Source organism: Hemibagrus wyckioides, linkage group LG07 (assembly GCF_019097595.1).
Source record: "Hemibagrus wyckioides isolate EC202008001 linkage group LG07, SWU_Hwy_1.0, whole genome shotgun sequence".
NCBI classification, from domain to species: Eukaryota; Metazoa; Chordata; class Actinopteri; order Siluriformes; family Bagridae; genus Hemibagrus; species Hemibagrus wyckioides.
The window spans coordinates 25,890,872-25,917,400 of record NC_080716.1 but is presented as its reverse complement, the minus strand read 5'-3'; the positions used below and the strand labels follow the sequence as shown (position 1 = coordinate 25,917,400).

General features: G+C 38.7%; 1 protein-coding gene across 3 annotated transcripts in view; it reads right to left on the bottom strand.

The window, feature by feature from the left end:
• si:ch211-241e1.3 (laminin subunit alpha-3) overlaps positions 1-26,529 on the bottom strand; it is a 103,696-nt gene that overhangs the window by 35,547 nt on the left and 41,620 nt on the right. For 2 of the 3 annotated variants that reach the window (XM_058395024.1, XM_058395026.1), the window contains exons 18-39: positions 24,094-24,146; positions 23,504-23,609; positions 21,925-22,024; positions 21,528-21,684; positions 20,168-20,309; positions 16,785-16,927; positions 16,047-16,141; positions 15,055-15,196; positions 13,707-13,864; positions 13,408-13,516; positions 13,068-13,165; positions 8,477-8,612; positions 7,250-7,376; positions 6,928-7,067; positions 6,020-6,135; positions 5,696-5,907; positions 4,678-4,882; positions 3,459-3,603; positions 2,260-2,400; positions 1,398-1,559; positions 445-546; positions 276-359 (exon numbers count right to left, since the gene is read on the bottom strand). In XM_058395024.1, coding sequence (XP_058251007.1) covers positions 276-359; positions 445-546; positions 1,398-1,559; positions 2,260-2,400; positions 3,459-3,603; positions 4,678-4,882; positions 5,696-5,907; positions 6,020-6,135; positions 6,928-7,067; positions 7,250-7,376; positions 8,477-8,612; positions 13,068-13,165; positions 13,408-13,516; positions 13,707-13,864; positions 15,055-15,196; positions 16,047-16,141; positions 16,785-16,927; positions 20,168-20,309; positions 21,528-21,684; positions 21,925-22,024; positions 23,504-23,609; positions 24,094-24,146 — 2,873 coding nt within the window. Of the gene's footprint in view, positions 1-275; positions 360-444; positions 547-1,397; positions 1,560-2,259; positions 2,401-3,458; positions 3,604-4,677; positions 4,883-5,695; positions 5,908-6,019; positions 6,136-6,927; positions 7,068-7,249; positions 7,377-8,476; positions 8,613-13,067; positions 13,166-13,407; positions 13,517-13,706; positions 13,865-15,054; positions 15,197-16,046; positions 16,142-16,784; positions 16,928-18,494; positions 18,628-20,167; positions 20,310-21,527; positions 21,685-21,924; positions 22,025-23,503; positions 23,610-24,093; positions 24,147-26,529 lie in introns of all 3 variants that reach the window. The other variant, XM_058395025.1, reaches the window with a different exon arrangement.

Below are 26,529 nucleotides of genomic sequence, written 5' to 3'. Positions count from 1 at the left end.
GTCTGAAACATTCTCCGCTCTGCTAGTTTAAAACCTCGGAGATAGATCTGATTAAACATTGGCTGGAGATGTGATGAAACGCACCTGGATTCAACAAACACACTCAGCCCCCCGATCCATTCTGGCACATCAAAACAAGACTGAAAATGAATGAGGTGCAAATTCTTCTGCATTTTAAATCCGATAACCTGCGCTCCATCAAGCCACGACGTGTTTCCTCTGAGCTCTCGGTTCAGAAAAGTCACATTTGTGTATTGTGTGTGTGTGTGTGTTACCTCGACTAGCTGCACACGACCCTGATAAACCCTGTCTGGCAAAGGTGACTGAGGATCCTGGTAGACCAACACCATTTTTTCTCCCTACAACAAACAAAAAAATATATCAGGTTCTGCACTCAATCGCTTTGTAGATAAGAGCGTGTGAATTTCAAACCCTAACAAATACCTTGAGGATAACGTCGGGCTGTTTGTCTAAAAGCCTCATCCCTTCATGTGGGAGGCCAAAAGATTTGACCTGGTAGGTGAGGAAGCCTCCGTAAGATGACACCTGGAGCAGCACAAAATATAGGTTTTAGACACTGATTGTGAAAAATCTGTACATTTATACATAATATGTATATACACCAATCAGACATAACATTATGACCACCTGCCTAATATTGTGTTAGACCCTTTTGCTGCCAGAACAGCCCTGACCCGTCCTGCACTGTGTATTCTGACACCTTTCTATCAGAACCAGCATTAACTTCTTCAGCAATCTGAGCAACAGTAGCTCGTCTGTTGGCTCGGATCACACGGGCCAGCCTTCGCTCCCCACGTCCATCAATGAGCCTTGGCCGTCCATGACCCTGTCGCCGGTTCACCACTGTTCCTTCTTTGGACCACTTTTGATAGATACTGACCACTACAGACCAGGAACACCCCACAAGAGCTGCAGTTTTGGAGATGCTCTGATCCAGTGGTCTAGCCATCACAATTTGGTCCTTCATCAAACTCGCTCAAATCCTTACACTTGTCCATTTTTCCTGCTTCTAACACATCAACTTTGAGGACAAAATGTTCACTTGCTGCCTAATATATCCCACCCACTAACAGGTGCCATGATGAGGAGATCATCAGTCTTATTCACTTCACCTCTCAGTGCTCATAATATTATGGCTGATTGGTGTATATACATGTAAAAGAAAAGAATCAAATCAGTCGTAGAATGTTTCCTGTTTGCTTCTTTTGTTTGTTTTTCACTTAATTAAGCTTAATTTGTGCATAAATTTCACTTTCCTTTGTTTATGCTACCGATCCATTCTATTTCACAAAAAATGTAATATGCTACACAATTGAAATTTTGGATTCTGAAATTTGATTCTGTAAAGGAGGACAGAGGATGGAGGACGCTCTCACCCTGTCCCCAAGGTACGGTTGAGGCAGGACCCAGTGGAGCTGCAGCACGGATGCAGGAAGCTCCTGAACGTCAGCCACCACCGTGTTACTGAGACTGTTCAACACACTCGCCACCTCGTCCTGATCAACCGTCACCAAGCGCCACGAGCGCATGTCCACAAACTGGAGGAGTACAGGGAGAGAGAGAGAGAGAGAGAGAGAGAGAGAGAGAGAGAGAGAGAGAGAGAGAGAGAGAGAGAGAGAGAGAGAGAGACAGCTTAATAACACCTATGTACAGAAAGACTGCATCACTAAATCATCAACCAGTCATCAGTTACTAAGTAATGAAATGTGCTCCTTAGGTCAAGAGTAAATTAGTATGAAATTTAAAGCTTCAATTTCTAATAATTTGATAAATATCTAGTTTCATTATTTTTAAATAAGTAGATAGCTAGATAGCTAGATAGATAGCTAGATAGATAGATAGATAGACAGACAGACAGACAGACAGACAGACAGATAGAATTCTAATTTTATAACTGTATTTATATAACAAAAAGATTTAAATAAATAAATAAAATCTGTATTTTAATTGTAATACAAATATACTATTAAAATAAACAATGAATTTATAAAATTAATAAAATCAAGACTAAATTAATAAAATAAAATTAATTTATATAGAGCTCCTTTGTTTTTTTGTTTTTTTTTTGGTTGATGTTTTTTTTTTGGACATTTAAACACAATCTTTATTTATTTATTTTGTTTTCTTTTTTTATTTATTCGGTGGTTAATAGACAATCTGCCAGAAAGACATGTTCATTTTATATTCACTTCATAAACACACACACACACACACACAGAAATGGACAGAAACACACACCTTCCCCCTGCGCTTGTCGGAGCTGCGGCACTGAGCCGTCACGCCGAAGCAGAAGCACTCGGTACATCCTTTCGGGTTGCTCGAGTCAAAATGAAACGAGCCTTTACGGCACACGTTACACTGCGGACCCTCCACGTTACTCTGAGAGAAAACACCAACATATACACACATCTCTGAGCAATTAACCCTTAAATGACACTGTAACAATTCTAGATTAACACTTTTATTTATTTATTTATTCATTTATTTATTTATTCATTCATTTTCTTTTTTAATCGAACACTAGTTTTACACCTTCAGACCATCCTTCAGGAAGGTTTTTTTTTTTTTTTTGGTCAGTATTATTTCTTTAAATGTAGTGACCAATTACAACTACAAGTTAGAATGCATAACAAAAACCCTTTACTCATGAAAAATCAGTCTAGAATTGTTTAGTGGGTGAATATGAGAAATTGTACTTATTAAAAGAAAGCTTTATTTATATTCTTCACATTTCCCAGCTTGTTAAGAAGCACAGGGTCAGCATGTTACAGCACCCTCTGGAGCAGAGAGCATTAAGGGCCTCACTCAAGGGCCAAACAGGGGCAGCTTGAACCCCTGACCTTCTGAACAGTAACCCAGAGCCATAACCGCTGAACCACTAAAGCCTTTATTACAAGATACGTCCAAAATAACAACAGCAACGTCCACACCATTACTCTGCTCACATAAACAAGATTTTCTGCCTCTAAAGCTACAGTAAAGACAAACAAGCTTCAACAATCTAAATCTAGGGAAAAAAATCTAAAGTCTGAAGTCTAATCCAGAGCTCAAGCTACTGTAGGATTTCTAAGTAAGACTGGTGAGAGGGTAGAGTCAGAAGATGCTCAGGCTAGCTAAAACCATGAGGGGAATTTTTGGTGTGAAAATGAGAAGCTTAAGGACATGTGAGATCATGCTGTTACTCATTATATAGCAAAGGAATCATCAAGAGGGCAAGGAGGGCAGTGGTGGCTCAAGTGGTTAAGGCTCTGGGTCGTTGACCGGAAGATCAGGGGTTCAAGCCCCAGCACTACCAAGTTGCCACTGTTGGGCCCTTGAGCAAGGCCCTTAACCCTCTCTGCTCCAGGGGCACCGTATCATGGCTGAGTGTTTGGTGTTTGTCCGGAGTGTGTATCAGGAGAGTGTGTGTCAGGACCGTTATACGGTAAATTCGTCACCTTGCAGAGGCAGTGCCCGGTGTTGGGGTCACAGATCTGAGCCGTCACTCCTCCGGTGTTACAAGAGCATGGCACGCAGTCCGGGAAACGGTAGTGACCGGAGACACACTGCGAGCACTGCCGTCCACCTATCCTGGGTTTACAACTGATATACACACACCCACACTAAATTCTACAGAAATTAAAGTTTCACTCATTAGCAAGTCATAATTTTCTAAAAAAAAAAAAAATATTCTGATTATTTCTCTAAGGCATATTTCAAGCATTCTCATTACTCAGAATGAGTTTAGATCAGCTTCAGTTGGTGAGAATTTGATATTCTTCCTTCCCTTAGAGACTTTAAGGCTTGATGTAGGCTGCATCACACTGCAGTCACAAAAAATATATATCTATTAACATCGAGCCTGATCTGAATGGTGCTGGATTTTAGTCAGAAATTCCCCAAACTGAACATAATTTAGAGCAAAAAATGTCAATATTTAGAATCCAGTGATGTAAAAAATACATTACTAAAAATCCAACAGTGTCCAAGTCTCATGATCAAGGATTCTGTTTAAATTTCCTTGTTTAGAAAATTCTTTACTGAATATCCAATTGTGTCTAAACTTCATTTTGAATAATTCTACGTTGTTTAAATCTCATTAATAAATATTCAATGCTGTTTAATTTCCTTAATGAAACCAAAAATAATTCTTTAAATAAATAAAATTATTTATTATCTAATTGTGTTTAAATTTTAATTTCATTTCATTGTCTGTACCGCTTAACCGATCTATACTCAGGTCACGGGGAGCCTGTGCCTATCTCAGGCGTCATCGGGCATCAAGGCAGGATACACCCTGGACGGAGTGCCAACCCATCACAGGGCACACACACACACTCATTCACTAACACACTACAGGCAATTTAGAGACTCCAATCAGCCTAGAAGCATGTCTTTGGACTGTGGGAAGAAACCGGAGCACCCAGAGGAAACCCACCAAGCACGGGGAGAACATGCAAACTCCACACACACAGTGAGCAGGAGCGAGACTCGAACCCAGGATGCTGGAGGTGTGAGGCGAATGTGCTAACCACTAAATTACAACATTCACGTCTCATTTGTGCTTTAGTAAAACCCACAAAACAGAAAAGACTAGCCACATTTTTCTATATAGACAATGTTACACACACACACACACACACACACATCATGAAAGGTGGGTTTAGTAAGACTCACGTGCACTGGCCGGTGGTGACGTTACATTGACCCGTGTCTCCTTTCCGGATTCCGGTCGGTGAACAGTCACAGCCTTCGCAGCCCAGCAGCGGGTGATAGCTGAATGTCTCCCTCTGACACACATCACAGGCAGGACGCACCGTCTGAGGTGGACAAATACAATCGCCCGTGACCTCGTCACACAGTCTCCGGCCGCACTGACACGCTGCAGGGACACACAGAGACCACGCTAGTGATATCTGATTAACTAACAACAGAGACTAGACATGATTAAAATAAAGCCTTTAAACACCTACACTGTTCTTGATTTTGATTCATTTTCAGCCGCAGCATGTTCATACGGTTTTGCTATCACGTTATCGTTTCTATAGGAACAACAGTACACAGTAGGCTTTTTTTGTGCTTAATGAACAATTGCTGTTGTGTAAGAAAAATAAATCACTCAAGGATGTGAAATTATTAAGAAATAATCAACTTCAGGGATGTGAGAGTAGCTCTGCCTCACATCAGGCTGCATTACATCATTTCTTGTGATTGTTGCGGCCAGAAATGCATGATTTTGCTGCCGCTTTTTAAAAGATTTGCCATGAACCTTGAGGTTTTTTACGCATAAAATGGCAAAACCAGTATATGTAATGTGTACATATGTAATGACTTTTTATAAAAGCGCACGTCTCGCACGGCACGTCTCGGAGCAAATCTGTGAAAAATCTGTGGTGGAGTCCTGGAAGGACTGATTATGAAATGATTTATTCCTTCATGTTTACTAAATTATATGCATTTTAAATATAAAGAACAATTTGAAGATTGAAAGAAAGTCATTTTTTTCTGGTAATAAATAAATAAATAAATAAATAAATAAATAAATAAATAAATAAAAACTTTAAATACAGTATTTTTCTAGGTGTTAGTTTCTTCTTTATATCATTAAATCAGATCAATAAAAATAAGGAAAAGAGAGTAAAGTTTGCTGATAATGTGAAGGCAGTGTGTAAGGTGTCCAGCAGAGGGCACTCACGTCTGCAGTAAGGGAAGCCGAAGAACCCTGTGGCACAGCGAGAGCACTGGCGTCCAATCACGTGAGGCCTGCAGTGACACTGGCCTCCAATTGGCTCACAGGTAGGACTGGTTGCTCCTACTTTATGGCAATGGCAAGGCAGAGCACCGTCCAGATAATGAGCGACCAAAGAGCGAGCCGAACTCTTACAGAACTCCGAGGCGCTGTGGAGGCTGAGGAACGACAGGAGAGGAAGTCAGAGTCAGGGCTGGAGAATGGAAACTGAAACGTTGTTCGAATGTTCTCATGAGGTGAAGAAACAAACAAACAAAAGCGCACACGTACTCGATGTGAAATCCCTGAGCTCCACACTGATTGATGAAATCTGAAGCCATATCCAGAGCTTTAGGATTAAGGAGTTCAGGGCTGTAGCTTTCCTCAGGAATCACCAACACTGAATCCTTTAAATTGTACAAACATATCCAGTTTCAGTGCTTATTCTGTTCACACTGTTCAAGATGCACGAAATATACAATTTGAAAAGTTTTTAGCATGATAGTGTTCTTAGACCCTGAAGTATTCGTACTAGCATGAGGTTATGTTTTTCATTTAAATAAGAAATAGCTCTTAGTGATGACTCAGACTTTTAGACCCTGCTGTCTAAAAGAAGTGATATAAATAATCATAGCGTTAAATCTACAAGCTTTGTGGTTTACTGGAAATGCTTTTAAAAAAATTCCATTTTAAGCACTTGAAACTTAAAACAGCTAAGAGAAAGAGCCAGGACAGAATGGGCAGAGGATCACAGAGTCCTTCTCTATTTTAATATCTGTCTCTCTCTCTATCTCTCGCTCTCTGTCGGTCTATCTGCGTGAGTGTGTGTGAGTGAAACTCTCATCCAGCCACATACCAGCCTCTCATACCAGCCTCTCCTTTCATAATCAAGAATCTTTACATAACAGTGTAGAAGAGCTCACACACAGCCATCATGAGTTCATTAGTGTAACTAATGTAAGTCTAAGGCTAGAAATTCATTTCCCTCCCTTCATCTTGTCTGCAACAGGAGCCTCTACCTCAACACTATCTCAAATCAACACTTATACCTCAACTTGTTCCTCTAGACCGTCGCTCCTCGAGCACTCACTTAACAATTCAGATATATCGCTCTGCTTGAATTTCCTCATTTGTAATTTGCTTTGGATAAAAGTAAATGTACAAAGTGAAGGAACGCGGTGTGATAAAAGAGTCCTGACCAGAGTGAGGGTTTTTCCCTTGGGGATCTTCAGAGTGATGGACAGAGTCTGCTGGAGGACGTCCAGAGCGATGCGTCTCTCTGCTATAACCACACTCCTGCAGCCGGACACGGATGGGCAGAAGGAGGCGTTCACATAACCTGAGGAGGGAAAAAATGTCAAATGATTCATAAAGGTTAAAAAAGTGACCAATGTGTAGTGGGTGTAGCTAAAAAGCATTGGCCTCATTATCAAGACATGAACAAGAAGAGTGCAGGAAAAGAGCAGAGCACACATTCTTATGAGTGTCAGTGGGAAAAGTGTGCTTGCTGTGTGTTCTCACCTGTCCACTTCTCCCCCGAGTCCAGCAGCACCTCCACAGGGAAGGTAGTGTGCTCAGGCTGACAGTAGTGCACTACAAACACGTAGCGGCCTGTCTGAGGTACCTGTGCTCTCAGTTCCACTTCAGTCTGGAAGCAGATTAGCACAAATACATACACACTCACAAGTTACTGCTTCCATTCGGGTAACACTCTATTGTGTTGGCAAGCCCTATTTTAAACGGGACTCTCGGTTTCCTCCATGATAAAACTCTCATATCAAGATCACAATTTGTGTAAAGTACATGGAATTGACTTCCTAGCTCAGTGGTTAAGGTGGGGGTCGGAGGGTCGTGAGTCCGAATCTCAGGACCACCAATCTGCTACTACTGGGCCCTTGAGCAACGCCCTCAAACCTTAAATGCCCAGTTGTATAAATGAGATAATGCAAGTTGCTCTGGATAAGGGCATCTGCCCAATGCTATAAACATAATGTAAGTAGTTCAACTAGGTTGTTTGTGTACTAGCCTTGATGATTGCATCCCACATGGACGATCATCCATTCACGGCGAGTTCAACGAGACGAGAAGAAATGCTACAATTCAAGTAAGTCTTATTTTGAGATTGCTTTAGATTCTCGTCAAAATTTTTACCAACAAAGATGCAGCTGCTAAACACGGACTCAAAAGTTCAAAAAACAAAAAAGGAGAAGGAAACAAAATTCCAGAGAAGCACCTAGGTGAGAGTAAATAAGTGATTTAACCCAATTTTATCAAATTAACAATAATCCCATCCACATAGGGGCTTGTTCTAAAATGTTAAACCTTATTCTATACTGGACGCAAAATTATTTACATGTATTCCCAGCATCTGCTCCTGAAATGTTGAAGATAATCATAATGGCATCAATTGGTATAAGGCTAGGAAGAAAAACAGCATTTTCAGAGGTCATTTGTAAACTGAAAGGTGAGATTGAGGTACTATGGTGGCAGAGTGATTACAGGAAGTTGGAAATGCATGGTGAGTTAACAAATATGGCAAGTAGCAGTGGTCATGATTTACCCGAATTCTTTCAAATCTATAAACGGATACTGATCCCGAAATATTGAATTGCATCCAAATTGGTTTGAGACTGCCAAGTAAATCAGTCACTCTTCCCTAGTGGGATTATTTTGCAAACAGTTTTTGCTACCTGAGACTCTGAGACAAGGGTTCTCTAATGGCAAAGTGATGAGAGGAAGTTCTGGTACCTGGGGGGATTTGAGCAAAGGTCCATCACACCGTCCTGAAGCCTGAGTGCTGAATCTGGACGGCCGGGTCACGGTGGAGTCGTCTAAAGTGACAACTGTGGGAGGTGTGTGGAACTGCCTCTGAATGCAGTGATTACTGAAACAGAGAACCAACACAAGTTACCACTGCAGAAGTGTCTCTGGTGTCTTTGACAACATCAGGTGGAGATCAGTAGTGGAAAGCAGAGACAGATTTCTTCAGGCTTTTCTCCTGCTTTGCTCAGTCACTACAAAGACAGAGAGGAAGGTGTATCCTGTTCTGTGCAGCTTAGAGCCCACACTCCATCTCTTTTGTTTCATTGCCCAATACTCCTTCATTCCATCCTGCGTTCTATCAATATGACTAAAAGTTTATGGCTCCTTACTCAATATTTAAGATGCTATAGGTTCCCTCCCTTCCACAAGGGTGCAAGGGTTTCCCATCCAGACAGAAAGCTACCAAACCAGAACTAGCCAAAGAACCTTGACACTTCCTCCATCTAGCAAGGGGTCTACTTGTCACCCTTTCTGAAAGGGACATATTATGTTGTATGGACCCACTTTGTGGAAAGATCCAGTGAAGAAGAACACCTTCACTCTTAGGGGAAAAATGTTCCATCCTATAGGTCCTTTGGTTTGTCCTTTTGTGCAAAGGTTCTATATGTAGAACCATACAGAAAGCTTAGAATTCAGATCTAGCCAAATGACCCTCATAGTCTTTCAGGGCAAAAGGTTCCATCTAGGAATTTAAAAAGTGCTTTAAGTCTGTGCCTTTGAGAGAAACCCTAATGGTTGTATGTAGAACCATGCAACCAAAGGCTTCACTTTCAGAAAGGGTTCCAAGAACTGTTCTTCATGGAGCCAGGAACACAGAATTACCCCCAAAGCTTGAACAATCCTTAGGGAACAAAACTTCTATATAGCATCCTTAAGCATTCCTTGGTTTGCCCCTTTCCCTTTTGCCAAATTTGTATGCAGAACCATGCAACAAAAGGTTTCCCTTCTTCCCAAATGTGTTCGAGAAGCTAAGACCCTAGAAATAGTCAAAGGTTCTATAGAGAACCATACAACTCCTGGTTTCTCTTTCATAAATGGTTCCTTTTCTTCCCTAATTAGTCTTTCTATTTGTATGTCTGGGAGAACTTTTAAGGGTTCCACAAACTGCACAAACATACAAAAAGGGGGTTTGCCTATTAGGATGGCTTCCAAGCAGAATTCTTCAGAAAGCTAGGAACCCTCAACTATCCAAAGAACCTGCCAGGGATCGTTTCTTTTATTTAATAGTGTAGTTTTATGATCTATGAACAGCATCTACTAATAGGAAATGGACATGTACTTCCCTGTAGTGGAGCACTTACAGCAAGAAACATGTCAAATTACTTTAAACACACACACACACACACACACACACATTCACACAAGATGACATCGAGCTCCTCCTTTGAAGTTCTTATTCGAAGATTTATTTTTAGAGATGTGTATAAGCGGTTCACTCATGTTTTGCCTTAAAGCTAGGATTTGACTCACACACACACACACACACACACACACACACATGAAGTATTCTTCATGTTCTTGAATGCTGCACTAAGCTTTGGCCTTTAATCTTTCATGCAGCATGTAACATGTTTCCTCAAGGGTTCTTTGGGGGGATTTTTTTGTCCTCTACCTTTTTTTTATTATTATTTATATTTTTATTAAAAGTCCAACACTCTGTTTAAGGTACTACACAGAAACTTTTAAGGGTTTCTGCAGAGGGACAAACTGAATCCCCCCTCTACAGGAGTTCTATAGGGTTCTATATTAGAACCTTTAAAGGGTGAAACAAACTGTAAAAGCCTGTATAGCACTATGTATAGTGGTACATTGGATAGTCGTGGGTTCTTACCTTCCTAAACCCATTATAATAATTCTTATAATTATATTATTTATATATATTTCATTGAAAAATCTTTATTTATGTATTTATATTATTTATTTATTTATTCATTTATTTGTTTTCTTCATTTCTGTGTTTTTAAAACTATTTCTTGTAATTTATTTATTTACTAATGTATTTTTTTATTCAATCAATTAATCAATTTGTTTGTTTAAGTGGAATTCTTCATTTTTATTTATTTATAAACAAATCATCATTTACTCATGGACATTGGTGACCCAGTGATGTTGGCCAACTATAAGAGCATCTGCCAAATGGCATAAATGTGAATTTTACAAATAAAAACATCTGCCAAACAACCCAGACCCAACCTGTTTCCTATTTGCTGAGACAAAACAAAATAAATATGGTAAGAGTGATGCCTTTCTCTACATGACAGCTTCTTATTAAGTTAATGAACACTCCGTCTGGCCCACAGCCCACGGCTCAGGAACAGACCCAGAAACACAGTGAGAGGGTTAGTAGAGATAAATGGAGGAATACTGTGCTCCAGGTGAGACACTCAGCCCTGTGTGAGGAATGTAAGCAGCCACGCCTGCAGCACAGATGTGCTTTTTTTCTCCTTACAGCAATACGAAAAGATTAAATGCAGGAGACCTGGGCGGATTTGAGCTGCGTTTCCACAACATGACTGTTTAACTACATGTTTAAATACGTGTGCTTATCTGCATGTTAAACCACAACTATTATGTTAAACACATATACATAAAAAATGCCTTCAGGAAATGGCTTTATGGTTTTTCTGTTGGAGTTTTGAGATCCTACACAACCTTGAAAGAAATCCCCCGTTTTATAGCGTGGGCTCGTTTCTATTTTTCCGCTCAACCCCCTTTGAAGAGAAACTGTACATAACAGGAAATAAAAAAGGAATGATTCAGAGGAGCAGATCTTGTTCGGCTTGAGAAGTACAGCGCTGCCTACATTCCGAGTTTAACTCAGTACACTGGCGCTTTTTTCACCTTTCTGTGCTTCATAAATCTACACGAATTCATTCTAAACTTTCGGAGAGTTGAAGCATTGCTACCTCCCAACTCTAAGTTTCCAGGTTCCGGTCCTTAGCTCAGATTACTGCCTGTATAGTATTAATTTTAGACATCAAACCATTGGCTGAACATCTGATTCACAGGGCACACTAAACTAGAAACATTTTGGGAGCTTCAAAGTCGTCGTCTGATTGGTTGGATTGTACAGGATTTTCGGTAGACGTATGTTTCGCATTTTTAAAGGTCTACCTGGAAACAAAGCTGCTGTGACGCTTCATTAAAGCAGGAAGTCGCCGGGTTTATGAGGATCAGCTAAACGGTGGATTTAGTATATGAAGTATATGAAGTTCACGGAATAGACTCATTCGTTTGCACGACTTTCTTAAATGAACAATCTACGGTCTTTTATTGCAGAGACATTGACTTTACATTTTCACGCCTCTAATCATGACACTGAACAACAACAGCTGTGATTGGTTGCTTTACATGTCAGTCAGACGCCCTCTTTGGGACTCCTTAGGCAATAAAAGCTGCAATGAGGTCCAGACCTTCTGCAGTCAGTCTGAAGCTCTCTCTATGTGAGACTACTGGATTTCCTTCCACTGTCCATGGACTATAGATGACTCTAAAATGCCACCAAATGTGTTTTTGTGTGGATGAGGCCCTGCAATGGCTTGGTGTTCCATCCAGGGTGTTTCTGGGACAGGCTCTGGATCAGCTGCACCCCTGGCTGGGATAAAGTGCTGAATGAATGAATGAATGAATGAATGAATGAATGAATATTTATCCTCATCTTAAAGTGTCAGTGTCAGAACAAATGACTCAGCATCATCATTGCTAAAAGCAGTGCTACACAAACATACACTAAGGTTATTGTGAGAAAATGGGTGTGTTTAGAAGCTAGCAGGTCATGTGACTGGGTTTGTGGGTTGAGTGGTTGCTAGAGGACTCTGGGTAATGAAGTTCATGCTGGTTTGTGGCACAGGCATGGCAAGAAGTGTAACATCCAGATCTATTGCTGTTATTAAAACATCACTGATATCTTCCCTTCACAATTTGGAACAACCATTTTAAAAGTGTTTAATTTTCTGGCCGTCAAACAACGATTTGTGCTACAACTAGAAGACATGTGCAACAAGATGCAACTTCTAGTTACTTCTTCAGGGATATTTTGAGAGAAGTAAATAATCCACCAAGCAGCTATGTGTTTTCTAAATGGATGCTGATGATGGCCTAAATGGAGATCAGGTTTGGGGGAGGGTGTTCATGTTACTGATCACATGATCACCTGACACTACTGTCACTGATAAACTGCATGAATCTACAGTCTGGGCTAGAAAGAAATCAGCCCTTGCTTCAATTCCATCCTGTTTATTTTTTTTACCACCACTGGTGGCGCTGTTGCAGCGTCAGTTTGTTTACTCTGGTCTGCTTTAGACATGAATCTGAAGCATTATTATTCCAATTGGAAATACATGATCAGAGTGCATGTGCACTAAATGTACTCACTGTCCCACATGACGACTTTTAAAGTGCTACCTGCTTTGCTTTCTATTTTATACTCGACAGCCCTTAGGGGAAGAGTGAGATGCAGCTCAGGTTAAATGACAAGAGGACTGAACAGGAAGAAAAAAACAAAACTTTTTTTCACCTGTCCTCTGTGAAACGTCCGTGGTGCGAGACGCAGAGCACCGTGGGCTGGACGAGCTCCATGGTGAACTCATCAGAAGGGACGGCGTACACTCGATACTGTGGGAGGGGAAAAAAAAACACAGCAAAAGATCAAGTCATTACACAATACACACAATACAGGATTGTATAACATGAGACACTTGTAGGCTCTCTAACTCTTCAACTCTACATGTACACCCTGAGAGGATTACTTTCACTAACGGCTCGCCTCGGGAAATGTTCATACGTGGCTAATTAAAACGTATCTGGCAACCCGGGACAAAATGTTCAACAGCAGTCGGAAAGTCATAATCTCTCACCAGCAGGACCGAGTTTGTGGGGGATTGTAGGAGAATCTCAGCCTTGGGAGGAAGCAGGAAGTGTGCGATTCGGTTCTCTCCATCCACCACCACGGAGCGACAGAGGAAGCTACAGAGCAATATTTAGATTTTTAAAAAATAAAATCTGGATTCTGATATCTGATAAGATCAATATATTCTTTATACTATAGCTGCATATGAATTATTAAAAAAATATTTGTGGGAAAAGAACCATTTTGTATTTGTGTTGGTGGGGGTTAAGTTGTCTCATATTTAAATAGCTGATATAATAAACACACCTATAAGCACAGCTGTAGATGTTAGCTCTGGTTCGAATTTGGTCCCGTGGTTGTCCACCGATATAGACGTTGAGGTTCTGGGTAGCATCCACTTCGCTGGCATATTCTAGAACCAGGACGTGTGACCCGGATTCAGGGACGTGTAGCATCAGACGCAGCTGGAAAAAAAAAGCGGTGTCACTATACAAAGACGTCAAATGAATAAAGCATTTAAACGTTAAATATAGGCAAAGAGTGCAGCAGTTTTATTGAAGCCAGTGTTATGAAGCTTGGAAAGGATGAATATAAATGTACGCACCATATTTCAATTACATACATGTCACATAAAATAAATTTCTATTTTTATTTGATTTTTTTCAAATTGCTAGAAGTCCAATTTTAAATTTCAGTCTGAAAAATTCAGGACTTTAAATACAATAATAATATATAAAAAAAAAATAATAATCTCAAAAATATAGATTTTTATTGAGATGTGAGCCATCATGAAATGTGGTGGTCAGTTAAATCTTTAGGAATTCTTTGACCAGATATACATAAATTCTGTATTTTTAGGATTGGAATTTCAGAGATTTATATATTTTTTCAGTGTTTTTATTTTATTTTTTATGTTTTTTGAATTTGAATTTTTGTAAAATCATACCCTTAGAAATTTCATAACAAATTGAAAATGAATAAATAATAATGAATGAATAAATAATGTAAAAAAGAAATAAAACCAACTAAATAAATAAATACATAAATAAATAAACGTTAAATAGAAATAATTTGCCACAGAAATAATTTGTTTTATTTTTATTTCATGTGACAGGTATTTATTTCAAATGTGAGAAATTTCCAATCAAATACTTTTGTGACAAATTCCTACAAGACAGTGCCATTTCTTACGAAGAACCTTAAGCCATTCTCGCAGTACACTGGTGCTCCATTCTGTTCTTTTAGCTGACAATTTTAGTCACTATAAACAGACAGATAAATTATTTTATCCCTAAAAGCCTGATAGAAGATTAATCAGGACACTGCTGGGTTTCTGTATATAGAGTATTGTAACTCTGTGCATACATATAAACACACACACACACACACGATACCCTGATTAGATATTTGCATGGATGTATGGATGTACAGGATGTTAAAACCCGGTCAGTGGTGTGTGTGTGTGTGTGTGTGTGTGTGTAGAAGCAGAAAATGACAAAACTTGCTGAATTTGACTTGATTCACTGTAGAAGAATATTTCATAACCACGATGGAGTGACTCATCCTACCTGTGTGAAAGACCTGCTGAAACTGCTGTGTGTGTGTGTGTATGTGTGTGTGTGTGTGTGTGTCTGTAATTATCCTAATCTCCCACCTGCCTGCCGTTGACGGACACCAGCTCGGGATGCTCGGCAGTGGGCCGTCGTATGCGGCTGTGTCTCTGTGTAGAGCCCAGGCTCTGAGACGCCAACGCTGACGGGAACCTGTCCAACGGCACGTGCTTGTAGAGGAGACAGCTGCAGTCGGGATACATGGCAAACAAAATCAATCTGACCATCTGAGCATTAAATAATACACTGTAAACAAAGACAATAGTAATATTCTGCAAATGCTCAATGAATACATAAATGACAATAACTTAAATTGTAATATTTAGGGTCAAAGTACAACACAAAATGAATAAATTACACATTTTTAAAAAATACTTAAAGACGATAAAAACACTATAATACTATACAGTTTTTAATTAAAAAAAAAGAAATATATATATATATATATATATATATATATATATATATATATATATATATATATATATATATATATATATAAAAAACATAAAAATATATATATAATATTACCTGACTTCTTGAAGCATTTCACTCAACTTTTTCTTTTTTACCACTGTATAATTGCACACGAGTGTGATGTCACAATATATATATATATAAAAGTATAAATACATAGAAATATAAATGAATAAAAGAGTTAAAGTATTTAGTTTGCAACCTTTAATATTAATAAATCCACCTATAGTATAGCACTTTAATTCAATTTAATTTTAATTTAATTTACATATGTGTAATTATAATTAAATAAAATTTTGTTTAATATTAAATAAAATTAATAAAAATATATAATTTAAAATAAATTTTATTTAATTTAAAATTAAATTAAATTAACTTTAATTTATGTAGTAATATTTCTAAATAGACTCTCATTATATAAAAAAATAAAAGAAGCTCTAGACTATAGTACAGAATTTTTAATGAATGATGACGTGAACTGTAGAGGATGCAGCAGTCGTCCGAACGTATCGTGTTCCTTTTGACGTTAGAGAAAAATCTGCCATGATCTCACACGTACTTGCCGTCTCGGAGCAGGTAGCTACATGGCTCGGTGATCTCCTGCTGCAGGATCTTAGCTTCATAGTACGCACTGGGCAGCAGCACCAAGTAGTCCTGAAACACAACACACACTTCAGCTGGGTTTATTTAACATGATCTCTATGCAGAAATTTCAACTTTGGAATTGTAAGCAACAAAAAACAACACTAATGATCTAAAAAAGTGAGCTGGTCAGGCAGTACTATTTTAGTTTAGTTGAGTTATTTCTGGTCTAGCAAAATTAAATGAGGTCATTTGTCCCTCCAGGAGGTTTTCTGGGATTGTTGCAGCCAAAATTGATTTTGCTGCATCTTTTGTTTTATTTGTGATAAACTTGAGGCTTTTTTAATCTTTTATTTCCCCCCCAAGTAGAAAACTACTTGAATTTGTGAAATCGAAAGCACAGGAATCTTTTAAACTCCTACCAGTGAAGCGTGATGTGATGATGTGACACCCAAAATCTCCAGAAACAATATGATCATTTTGAAAAATCACAAGCTCAAAGGAAATATAAGTGAATTTGTTTGATTTTGCATTCATATTCTGTGATCACAAAAATCACAAAATCCTGGAGAGACTCATAACTGTTTAGATTCGTAAATTCTAAAACAGACTGTGTTGACGGAAGAATAAATACTGTTCTATAGAATACAAATAAAAATGAATCAGAATCGTTTTATTCCTCATATGAATCAACTCTGATTTTATTCAAACTGACCAGCAGGATTCCCTCAGCCTGCACACACACAATCCATTTTCCTGTACTGAGAGTGAAAGGCTGAGCGAATCCGTCTCCAGGGACGGTCAGGAAGGCAGGAGAGCGGCTGGGAGGAAACAGCACCTCTTTACTGTCTCCAGACCCTGAAGAAGGATAAAGAACAATCAGAAAGGTTACATAGGATTAAATACATCAGAAATGTTCTTTTCTGTATTAGGTAATTGTAACAGAATCATCTGTCCGTCCGTCCGTCCATCCATCTATCCACCTATCCGTCCACCCATCCATCCATCCATCCCCCCGTCCATCCATCCATCAATCCATGTGTCCATCCACCCATCCATCCACCCTTCCGTCCATCCACCATCCATCCAACTATCCATCCATCCATCCATCCACCTATCCATCCATCTCTTCATCTATTAATCATCCATCCATCCATCCGTCCATCCAACTATCCATCCATCCATCCATCCATCCATTTATCATCCATCCGTCCATCCGTCCATCCGCCCGTCCATCCATCCATCCTTTTTCTTATCCTATGAGGTGTTTGACACCCAGGATGGGTTTAAAACAGGGCACAATCTCACTCACTCTCACACACACACACACACACACAATCTGCTCATTGTGTATTACTCCTCCCAGTGAATGCAGGAGATTGTGCTGTTCAGACTGTTGTGAAATAAGTGCTGTGTTAATAACACATGAAATGTGCTTTACATAGGGAAGGTGTTTAAACCAGTAAGTACAGGGGGAGAGAAATACACAAACACACACACACACACATTGCTGTATATACAGACAGAAAGACAGACTCTAGAGATAATTGTGTGTGAAAAGCCTAGAGGATCAGCAGTTTCTAAAACTTAAACCAGTGCATATTTCAGCGCAACCATGCTACGATTGCAGTCCCAGAGATCAGACTTTTTCTTCATTCTGATGGTTGATCTGAACATTATCTGAAGCTCTTGTATGTATCTGCATGATTTTGGGCACTGTGCTGCTGCTACATGAGTGGCTGAGTAGATAACTGCATGAATGTGTACAGGTGTTCCTAATAAAGAAGAAAGGTGTACCTTATTTCCACATGACACATATAGACAGACAGACAGAGAGATAGACAGACAGACAGGTGGATATGGATTCAGAGTTATATGTGTATTTATATGTGTATTTTATAAACACAGCCAGACAAACCAAAAGACAGACATAGTTACATTTACACTGTATGTACACAGACAGACAGACAGACAGACAGACAAGAATACAGAGTTACATCTACACTGTATATACAGACAGTAAGACAGACAGACAGACAGACATATGAACAGACAAAGAGACAGATAGGTGGACAGACTGACAAACAGACAGACAGTCAGTCAGACAGAGAGACAAACAGACAGTCAGTAAGACAGAGAGACAGACAGACAAATACACAGGTCAGTCAGACAGAGAGACAGACAGACAAATACACAGTAAGTCAGACAGAGAGACAGACAGACAGACAAACAGTCAGACAGAAAGAAAAACAGACAGAGAGACAGACAAACAGAGAAACAGTCAGTCAGACAGACAGAAAGACAAACAGTCAGACAGAGAGAGAGACAGAAAGACGGTCAAACAGACAGTCAGTCAGACAGACAGACAAACAGAGCAAGAGAGACAGACAGATGGACAAACAGACAGTCAGACAGTGGGGAGTACCTGGCATGCCCCGGGTGCGGGTGACGGTGACTCGGCCGCTCACGTGGGCTCCGTTAGGGTTAGCGTAGCGCAGCAGTATGAGGAAGTGAGGAGGGTGCGTCTCATTGGCATGCACACTCACACACACTTCACTCTGAAGGGAGAAAGTGAAACGTGGATACACACACACACACACACACACACTAGCTGTGGCTCAGGTTATACACATCAGTGTTTAACTACAGCTCCACAGCAGGGACCCCAGAGCCACGGGCCACTCAGTGGCAACCTACAATCTTCCTTAAAAACCAGGCCCTGATTTCCCAGCATTCAGTGCATGACAAACAAGCTCAAGCTGCAGGCAAAGCAGGAGTGTGAAGGAGGAAGCAGGAAGAAGAGAGAATCATGCAATCATGGGGTCAGAGCTCAGATGTGACTGAGCACAGATGTATTCTGACTAAATTCTCAATTCTGACTGGACAACTGGTGATGATTCATTTTCTAAGGCTACGGGTCAGGGGTTCAAGCCGCCAGAGTTGGGCCCTTGAGCGAGGCCCTTAACCATGACCCTGCGCTCTGACTCCAAATTCCAAACAAGCTTGGATATGCAAAGGAAAGAATTTTGCTGTTCTGTAATGTACATGTATAGAATATTTCGTCTTCTTCTTCTAAAGGGAAGTTTGAGCTACAAACTTTATATTAATGCACTTGTGATTGTTACTATAGCAACAACATACACATGGATTTGCATGGCTGACACTCCACTATAAGATGACTCAAATGTTTGCTTAGAAATATATATAAAATAATAATAATAATAATAATAATAATAATAATAATAATAATAATAATAATAATCATAATTTAATTATTATTAAGGATATAAAGTGAAGTATATTTAATAACATTAAATGGAAGGAGTCTCTAGGGTCAGTGCTTTCATTTTTTAGACCCAGAACAGAGAAGTTTACTCTTTCAGTCTCTTTTCTGAATTCTCAGTTATGTGACAAATTGTGTTCTTAATTTCTTATTACCTTTAAGAGAGTTAAATAAAAGTTATAAATGTTTATATATGTTATAACATATGGGATAATGCGTACATAATTTTCTTAGTTTAGTTATTTCCCAGATGCCAATGTGTTCATGTTCAGCTTTGAATGTCTTGGTCAAGTCTCACTCGACAGTGGTGATTAATATGAAGCTCATATGAAAGCAGAGACTCTGAGCTTTAAGGATTTGTAGGTTTTCATATGTGTTTCTGTTTTAATCTAGCCTACTAGGGGCAATACATTCATAGAAAAATGAAAAGGGGTCATATCTACAAAATAAATGTTTATATCGAACCCATTTCTGCTCTCTGAGATGCCCCCAAGTGCTTGTTCATACATAAGCAGCTATAATTTGAAGGTGTTGAATCTTCAACCACTAAAATTCTGTTTAGGAGGAAAAACAGACTGAAAGCCAACAGAGTCCTGACTCATTTTCTATCAGACTCACAGCCAGAACATCAGTCATTTCTTTATACTGAACGTCTAATAATTCAATTCCAATCCAGTGTACTGATAAAAATGTTAAATATATAGCAGCTGGAAAAGGATCTTATGAGAGAAAGAGAGGGAAGAAAGAAGCAGAGGACAGTGATGATGATGATGATGATGATGATGATGATGATGGTCAGTCTGCATATCACTTACAGCTGCATTGAGAGTAAAAGCTGGATCCCGCCACCAGTAAGACTCTCCCGCGCACAGGCGTGTGCAGGTCAGCGGTCATGTAGCGCATTATTACAGTAAAGGGACCAGGGGAAGTGACAACAACATACACCAGCAACTCTGGCTGAGAAGAGAGACAGGGTTAGAGCTCATCATTACTGCAGTACAGGAGGTTAACAAGCTGCACAGTAACCACGGCGACCGTAAGGAAGAGAAGAAGTGCTCTGCTGGTGATTAGTGGAAATGATTAGATCCAGATCAAAATTATACTGCAGTTACAAAAGTAAAATGTTTTATTCCTCTGGGAATCGCTGCAGTAAAGCAGGTTCCTCTGAGAAGGTTTTATTCCTCTGCAGTAAAGCAGCCATGGAGCTGCATCAGATAAAGAGATAAAAACCTCACGGGAAAATCATCCAGACCAAAAAATACTGTACAGTGTACATAATAATACTGGAGATCAGATATTACAGCATACAGTACATACCATCAGGATTATTTATATAAGAGCAGTGTTCATTAATAATGAATAAGATAGATAGATAGATAGATAGATAGATAGATAGATAGATAGATAGATAGATAGATAGATAGATAGATAGATAGATAAGGATTGAAAGGAATAAAAAATGAAAGAGAGAGAGAGAGAGAGAGAGAGAGAGAGGGAGAATAGGCAAAAAAGGAAGAAGTATTGTAAAAAGACATAAGGAACAAAAAATAGAAGAGAGAGAGAGAGAGATGGGGAAGGAAAATTAAAAGGAAAGAAAGAAAGAAAGAAAGAAAGAAAGACAGACAGACAGACAGACAGACAGACAGACAGACAGACAGACAGACAGACAGATAGATAGATAGATAGATAGATAGATAGATAGATAGATAGATAGATAAGGAAGAAAATGGAAAGTAAGAGAGAGGGAGAGGACATAAAGAAAGAAAGAAAGAAAGAAAGAAAGAAAGAAAGAAAGAAAGAAAGAAAGAAAGAAAGAAAGAAAGAAAGAAAGAAAGAAAGAGAGAAAGATGTAAGGCTGAAATAAATTTCAGACAGACAGACAGACAGACAGACAGACAGACAGACAGACAGACAGACAGACAGATAGATAGATAGATAGATAGATAGATAGATAGATAGATAGATAGATAGATAGATAGATAGATAGATAGATAGATAGATATATGAGCTGAAACTCATGCTGTGTCTCGAATATAAAACATTAATAATTGTATGATGTTTTCATCATATAAAATCTTTTAGTAAAATAAACTAGACTGGAATGTTGAACCAGAAGGAGAAGCTCAGAGGATTCTCCCTCAGAGGAAATGCTGTGTCCGTGTCTGGTGCTGTTACCTGCGCACGTGACAGTGTAGCGTAGCCTCTCCAGCTGAATTCTGGGAACTCGTTCCTGTCGTAGCCAAAGCGCACGGGCCGGGCATTGGGGGTGATGCCGTTTTCTGCCTCAAACTTTAGATGATGGAGATCAGGGATGTAGAAGTTGGGCTCTGGCCTGCAACACACACACACACACACACAGTGGAGAGAGTGAGTGAGTTTCATCAGGAAGAGAAATGACTCACTAAAACAGCACAAAAGTGACAGAAATGACAAGTGAGTGAAGAGAGATTCAGTATCCCGAAATGTCTCACTTCTGTGTGTGTGTGTGTGTGATATTCTTGTGTGGCTTGTACATGAAATGTGATTGTGATGCTGAAAGAATCCTCAGGCTTGGGGAAAGTCGAACTCTTACTCAGAGCACGTTCTCCCGCGCATGTGCTTCCTGCACTGGCACTGACCAGTCAGCTCATCACAACCCCGCCCTACAGCCCCGCCCACATCACACCGGCAGCCTGTCAGAGAAAGATAATGAAACAGGATGTTGCTCATACATGTATACTCACGTATTCCTCAGAACATGATCAGCTCTGATAGACTTCTCATGAATAAACCTACAGATAATACCGTGTTGATAAAGTTAAAGAGAAACGGAATGTGACTCATTCAGTGTTTCATTAATGATCTTTTAATGATCTACGGTCTGTAGGAGTAGAAACGGGCAAAGCAGTGTAGGTCACAATGATCACAAAAGAAAAAAAATAAACAAAATCCTGAAGGGACGAATAAACAAACAAGCAAACAAAAGAATAAGGGAAATACGATAGATAGAATAGATAGAATAAGGGTGATAGATAGATAGACAGACAGACAGACAGACAGACAGATAGATAGATAGATAGATAGATAGATAGATAGATAGATAGATAGATAGATAGATAGATAGATAGATAGATAGATAGATAGGACGCAAAGAAAAAAACCTATATAAAATCCTGAAGAGACGAATAAAAGGTACGACATGACGTTCTGTAATTCTCTAATTTGGGCAGATTTCTGTGGTTTAAAAGAAATAAAACACTCAAAGAAATAATTACATGAGAAAATATTACACGTTGTGGGGGTTAAAGTAACTCTGGATGCACTACACATATCTCTTGTTCATTTTCACATTTTACCATTAAGTGTGTTACTGACCTCTTACTGACCTCTCACTGACCTCTCACTGACCTCTCACTGACCTCTCACTGACCTCTTACTGAGACTCAGTTCATGTTCACTTCTAGGTTTTCTAGGTTTTGGAAAGACAATTTAAGGGACGCAAAATAGAACATATAAAATTATTTCCCAGAAATGTTTTAGAAGCATAAAGAGCATCGTACAGCAATGCGGTTATTTGAGTAGACTTTTAATAATGATGTCCATTATGTCATTTCATTGTCTGTTCATTGTCTGATAATGAAGTCCATTATGTAGGTAGTTAATGAGTCATATGAGTAATAATGTAGGAATTTTTAAAGCCCTTCCTGAATGAATTGTTTAGCAAAATTGTGTCGCTTTATTACAAGAAGACGTCTGAGTTTACTCTGTAAATATCACACTCTAGTTAGTAATGTTTAGTCACTATTTAATCCTGCTGTGTGACACAAACCTGGCAACCCAGGACTGCACGTTATGGTCTGTTCTTAACAAGTTATACTTTTTGTTTTTATTTTCTTCTTAACACACTGACAACTTTAACCAGAAGGTCAGACCGAAGCCAAATTTCCACTGGAGAAGACAATAGAGTTCACTTCAGTTCAATAAATCACAATAACACATTGTTTTTTCTTTCTCTGATATGTATAACACAATTTCTGGTATATTTGTCGGTCAGTATCTCACACACACACACACACACACACACACTGTGAGAAAAGCCGAAGGGTGTGTATGTTTGTTTTCCCGAGTTGATTAATCATTACTGATTACTGCCTTCCACTCCATTCACTCACCCTGGCAGCCAAAATAGTTCTTCTCCTGCAGCAGGAAGTAGCCGTCGTTACATGTATCACAGGCGTGGCTGCAAATGTTGGGCTTGCAGGAGCATTCACCGCTTTCCTGAAATAGAAACACATACCACACCACATCACACACATACACACACACACACACACACATTTCCTTAACTTCAAATCAGTTACTCATTATGTAGTCAATTATTAATCTATATAGTTATATATTAATTTATAGCGTTCTGTAAAGCTGCTTTGTACAAATAAAACAAGATGAAATTGAACTGAATTATATGGGTTGAAATTTAATTCATATGTAATTTTAAACTAACTTAACAGGGATTCAAGCTCTAAAGATTTATGATACTTTTAAAGCAAGAAAAACAAGAAAATATGCAAAAATTAATGATTAATATACAGTATATTATATATATTTTAGGACATTAATGAAAGAATTGTTTCACTATGTTTAAGCTCATTTTATTGACCCTTTGTTATTTCTATAAATCTGGCAACCTTGACTGAAGCGAAGTTCGTTGCCTATTGGTGAAGAGAGAACTGATTGGAACTAATTGGTGAAACCCACTGACCTCGTGACATTCGGCCACACCGCTCAGAGTCCCTTTAACATCACACATGCACTCTGAAAAGGAAATAAAACACACATTTTGCTGGGTCATTTATAGCACAGGATGTAGTACAGGATGTAATCAGGGTTTTTTTTTTCGTAAATCAAACAGACTTACATTTACCAAGGCAATTTCAGGGTTAATATTTTTTCGGCGCATTGCCATTAACACTACAAGTATTTAATTTGTTTTCAGATAACCAGTCTGGATGACAAGCTTGTGACAAAACACTGGACTCGTAGCATTTATGTTTCCACAAAAACAAATTCATTGAATGTATTCATTAGCAGATGCTATTTGCACCTTAAAAACCGTATTAAGTCTTTTTTGGTCCCATTTAAGTCGATGCTAATCTAATCAATATAGTCTCTATAGTCGTTAGATACTTTGCTAGATGCTCACTATGGTTTTATAATAACAACTTAAATTTAGCTACATTTTTTCTCTCTATTCCACAGTAAAGTAGTAGACTTAAGGCTAGCTAGCTTTACACATTATCATTTGTATAATCATATCATCAGTTAGCATAATATTAGCAAGATTATAAGGGAACATTGCTAGTGCTACTAATATCTAAAATACCTAGTGAGGTAAGACATGCTAATCTAGTTAAGCTTATCACAGTGTTTTAAGGTGCTAACAGACGCTACATTCATTTTCTAACATAATGGTACAAAAGGTCCTGTTCATTTTTCCAGCTCTTTTCACTTTCTGTATGTCAGCAAATCAGTCAAGCCTATTACTCTAATGAATGAACAAAAACAAAATCCTACGCTATTCTTTAGGTCTAAAACCTGAGAAAATAAAAGAAAGGAGGTTGTGGATATATATATATATATATAAAGCAGTAGATAAACACGGTCAGGAAAGAAAGAGGAAGATGGAAAGAGAAAGGTGGGGTTGGATGAATAGGCACTGATTACCTGCGTCTATTCAAAGCTAGAGAGAGAGAGAGAGAGAGAGAGAGATTTAAGTGGCACAAACCAGAAAACCTGATGAAAGAGGAAAGAGAGAGAGTCGGGGTTGATTATTCAGGCTCTCAGACACCATGACTCCTGATTCACAAGCCATAAAATATACTGTATAAATACCACACAATTAGTCTTGTGTGAATACTAAGGGGGGTGAAGGAGGGGCAAAAGGGGTGGTATGGCGTTTTACATCAGAGGAGACATGGTTTTATCTCAAAAAGTGATTTTTTTAATGAATAAAGTGTGTAGTGCTTGGTCAGCTCATCCTTCAAACTGTAACCATATATTCAGAACTCTTTTTCAGCATTATTTTTGGGCAGTGATGGCTCAAGTGGTTAAGGTTCTGGGTTATTGACCAGAAGAGAGGGGGTTCAAGCCTCAGCACAGCACTGTTGGGCCCTTGAGCAAGGCCCTTAACCCTTTCTGCATCTTGGGTGCTGTATCATGGCTGACCCTGCGCTTGGACCCCAACCTCCAAAGATGGGATATGCGAAGAAAGAATTTCACTGTGCTGTAAAGTATATGTGACAAATAAAGGCTATTTCTCTATTATTATATCCATTTGATTCCTTAAAACAGCAAAACAAGACCTAATAAAACTTAAATATTACCTCAAAATAGTATCCCATGGCTTCATTAAGTCATGTTTTCATTACGATTTATCTACATAGAAGCGCAAGTAATTCACATAGTCTGAATTGACCTAAACAGGAACTTGATCTCAGGATAGATATCATTTATGCGTAAATACTGACAATGTTTGGACTCAAAATGTTTCTAAAGAGCTCATGTCCAAGTGAAGTGACAGGTCATTGATTTCAAAGTCAAAAGAGGTGTGTCCCAAATCGCATAGATTATGCTTTGTTCTATGGCAATGTGTAGTATAAATAGTGTGAGTAGTGTGTTCACGCTGAAAACTCCAATAACAGCACTTCAAGAACCCAGATGATGCACTTATTTATTCAACTGAAGTGTGGAATGTTGGACACTTCACGCACACAACATTCGCAACACTGAAAAATGTTCAGGACGGCCAACAGCGCCGTCTCGTTTGACAGCAACTGGGAAACGACTTTAACGTCCAGTTAGTATGAAAAGAATTTAGCGTTCCATTTGAGATGATATGACCCTTGGAAATTTCATACAGATGGTGAAGTACATCAGCTCTACAGATGTTCTAGCGTCATAGTCATTTGGGACACCATATTGTTTCTGAGTCACATGACTTGAGTTCAAGTGTGGTGCTTTCATGATGATTTATTTAAAACTGACGATATACTTCCTCAATATAAAATATATTATAATATAAATATATTATATTATATTATATTATATTATGTTATATTATATTATATTATATTATATTATATTATATTATATTATATTATATTATATTAAATTATATTATAATATACTATATTATATT